At 40.3% G+C, this 3964-nt stretch overlaps 1 protein-coding gene across 1 annotated transcript in view; it reads left to right on the forward strand.

The window, feature by feature from the left end:
• The window catches only part of LOC106874148 (signal recognition particle subunit SRP72), a 22607-nt gene extending 19329 nt beyond the window's left edge, over positions 1–3278 (forward strand). Inside the window, exons 16-19 of the mRNA XM_014921767.2 lie at positions 90–139; positions 655–768; positions 1437–1476; positions 2700–3278. Coding sequence (XP_014777253.1) covers positions 90–139; positions 655–768; positions 1437–1476; positions 2700–2862 — 367 coding nt within the window. The 3' untranslated portion in view covers positions 2863–3278. The remainder of the gene's footprint in view (positions 1–89; positions 140–654; positions 769–1436; positions 1477–2699) is intronic.
• Positions 3279–3964: the final 686 nt, after the last annotated feature.

Genomic DNA, 3964 nt, shown 5'->3' on the forward strand with positions numbered 1-3964 from the left:
TCTCTCTCTCTCTCTCTCTCTCTCTCTCTCTCTCTCTCTCTCTACTTTTGAGACTTTGTCTGAAGAAGATGTATTGTTCTTTCTTTCAGTGATGGGGTCTTGTTGATAAAGACGAAGAAGAAAAAGAAGAAGAAGAAAGGTAAGTGTTTGCTTTACAGTTCTTTGTTTCTCTTTGACGGGTTACGAATCTGTTAGGAACAAAACCTTTCTTTCTCTCTCTCTCTCTCTCTCTCTCTCACTCTGCAAAAAGACATTTCAAGAAAACATAAGAAATATAATGTCATAATGGTAGTGAAACCATATGATACTTGGAAGATCTTTTTTTGAACAGTGGCTCTCAAAGCACATAGAGCTGTAACCAATAGCATGTGAATATTGGTTTGAAAAACCGTTTTGAATAGAAGAAGTCAATGTCTACAAGGGATGTGAGTTTGAACCTTATGGGCGCCCTTCAACTTTTTTTTCTCCAAAAGACGTTTTTCAACCCAATATTTACATCTACATGCTATTAATTTTAGATTTATGTGAGCCTCGAGAACTGCTATTCCAAAACAGAATATATATCATCATCATCGTCGTCGTTTAACGTCCACTTTTCATTATTGGATGTTCCTCTTCTTTATTTCGTTTGACCTTCTGTTATATCTTTTCCAGCAAAAATGCCCAAGAACTACGATGCCTGTGTTACCCCTGACCCTGAGCGGTGGCTGCCTCGTAGAGAACGTTCCTATTACCGTGGGAAACGTAAAGACAAAACTAAAAACATCAGTAAGGATTACCTTTTTTGATTGACTTTTCTTCAAATATTTTCCTCTTGAAGTTTTTGTTTTTTGTTTTCTTTTATTTTCTTTTGAGCTTTACTTTAACAGTTATCATCATCATCATCTCCACCATCCTCCTCCTCATCGTCATCAGCATCACCACTACCATCATCATCATCACTATCATCTCCATCATCACCACTGTCATCATCTTGACAATCATCTTCCTTCTTCTTCTCTTTATCGTGATCATCATCATCATCATCACCATCAGTGCTATTATTATAACCATTTGCTGTCCCTACCATCTTCATTATCTTCACAACCATCACTATCTTCATTGTCTTTCTTATTGCCATCACCATCATCATCACCACCACCATCATTATTCTCTTCTTCATCAGCATCATCACCACCATCACCATACTACATTAGTCTGTCTCAAGCTACAGTGTTTCCAAAACACAAGAGCATGATTTTGGGTAAGTTTAGCTGCTATTTCTAGCATCTCATGTGACTTCATAGAGACTCTCTTCTTGTCCATGTTTATTGCATGAGTGTGAGGGATAAGTCCACCTGTTCAAGGAGTCTAATGTTTCTTCCTCTACTTTCACTTTCCAAAACATCAATGTCGCTTTATCAATGTCTTTCATTGTTATTTTTTTTGCGTTTCAGGTAAAGGCACGCAGGGAGCCACAAGCCCCGCCGGTGACATGTAAGTCATTGTTTTATTGTTTTTTTTAAAACTTACACTCTTTCATTTGTTTCACTCGTTGGACTGCGGCCATGCTGGGGCACCGCCTTAAATCTTTAGTCGAATGTATCGACCCCCAAGACTTATTTTTTAAAGCTTGGTACTTATTCTGTTGGTCAATTAAGCTGAACTGCTAAGTTACAGGGATGTAAATACACAATCATCATCATCATCATCATCATCGTTTGACGTCCGCTTTCCATGTTAGCATGGGTTGGACGATTTGACTGAGGACTGGTGGACCAGATGGCTACACCAGGCTCAAATCTGATTTGGCAGAGTTTCTACAGCTGGATGCCCTTCCTAACACCAACCACTCCGAGAGTGTAGTGGGTGCTTTTACGTGCCACCTGTACGAGGCCAGCCAGGCGGTACTGGCAACGACCACGCTCAAATGATGTATTTTATGTGCCACCCACACAAGAGCCAGTCCAGGGGCACTGGCAATGATCTCACTCGAAAGTCCATTACACATGCCACGGGCACAAGTGCCAGGAAGGCGACGCTGGGCACAGGTGCCATCCCGGTCAAATGGTGACACAAGGGACAAAGACATAGACACACACACACACACACACACATATACTGTACAAAACCTTTGACATTATGTTGTGCTTGAGAAGACCCATCATGCTGAGCAAAATCAGTCGTGGCAGATACCAGTGTCACGCAAGTTGGCACATAAACGCATCCTGGTGTCACGCAAATGGCACATGTGCCAGTGGCATGTAAAAGCATCCATTACACTCTCGGAGTGGTCGGCATTAGGAAGGGCATCCAACTGTAAGAAACACTGCCAGATCAGACTGGAGCCTGGTGCAACCTCCTGGCTTCCCAGACCCGGTGGAACCGTCCAGCCCATGCTAGCATGGAAAACAGACATTAAACGACGATGATGATGCTGATGATGATGACTTAGTTTTTCAAGCTTGCTACAGGGATGTAAACAAATTGACACCAGCTGTCAAGAGGAGTTGGGGTAAACACAAACTCAATAAAGTGCCACTCAAGTACTGGATGATGATGTAACTGACTTGCCCCTCCCCTCAAAATTTATTGCCATTATGTCTTAAATTAGAAACAGTTATTTGTTATTTATATATATTTTTTTTTATTATTTCTTATTATTTAAATTAATAAAATTTTTATTTTTATTTTTCCTGTTTATTTCCCCACTGTTTCAGTGATGCGAGCAAGCAAACATCAGGGAGCGAGGCAAGTTCACCGCGGCCCGCAGCTAATGTGACCAAGCCATCACCTCAGCCGGCCAACCGGCATCAGCAGCAGCAACATTCGTCCAGCGGACGCAGCACCAACAATAAGAAGAAGAAGAAAGGGAAACGATAAGCACGAGACACTCCTCTCCCTCCTCCTCCTCCTCCTACCCTCCACCTCTTTGCCACTTCCCTCTCTTTCTCCTCTCTCCCTCCCCCTCCCCCTCTCTCTGTGTCTCTCCTCTGTCTGTCTGTCTCTCTCTCTCCTTGTCTTTTTATGTTTTAACAAAAAAAAATGCAATCCAAAAGGTTTGGCTCGTTTCTTCCATCTTTTCTGTGTGGGTAAACACACACAAACACACACACACACACATACATATCTACACACATACACACACATATATACACACCGTACATATAGACACTTGTACATTCACACGCATACACACATGCTACATATGCACACACACACACACCACACACATACACATGCTGTTGGACTAACATTATAAACACACATACTCATACAGTCGCTTGTATATATATATATATAATAATATTAGGGACAAAATCCAAAATTACAGGTAAAAACTCAATTAAAATCAATTTATAAAAAATTAAAAATTAAATTGAGCTTTATAGATTAAAATATATATAAAATATATAGTTTTAGGGAAAATAACCAAGTTTCAAGATTTCATCAATGAAAATCCACTATCACACAGAAAAATCAAGAGTTCTTGAAACTTGGTTATTTTCCCTAAAACTATATATTTTATATATATATATATATACATTCACAGACACACACACTCTGGATTGGTGGAACCTTTAGTGCGTCAAACAAAATGTCAGACTTCATTTAATGATGGCTGTTTACATTCTGAGTAAAAAATCTTGGTCAGCTTAACCTTGCCTTTTGTTCTTCCTGGGTCAAATTATATTCCTGCAAAGCATCTAAGAGATGTGAGATTGGAAATATATTAGTAGAACACTTACACACACACACAAAATTTCATACAAATGCGCAGGGTATTTTCATACTTACACACACACTCTGATCTGTAGATATACATATGTGTGTACGTTCACCTATGTGAAAACTACAGGTGGAAAGCTACATGGTGGGGAGGCACAGGCGTGGTGAGGATGGACGTGGGTCTCCATGGATTTGGCTCAGTCTTACTGCATGGACTTTGGGCAAGTGTTTCCTACTGTAGCTTAAGATTGACCAA

The sequence above is a fragment of the Octopus bimaculoides genome, chromosome 22 (genome assembly GCF_001194135.2).
Source record: "Octopus bimaculoides isolate UCB-OBI-ISO-001 chromosome 22, ASM119413v2, whole genome shotgun sequence".
NCBI lineage: Eukaryota > Metazoa > Mollusca > Cephalopoda > Octopoda > Octopodidae > Octopus > Octopus bimaculoides.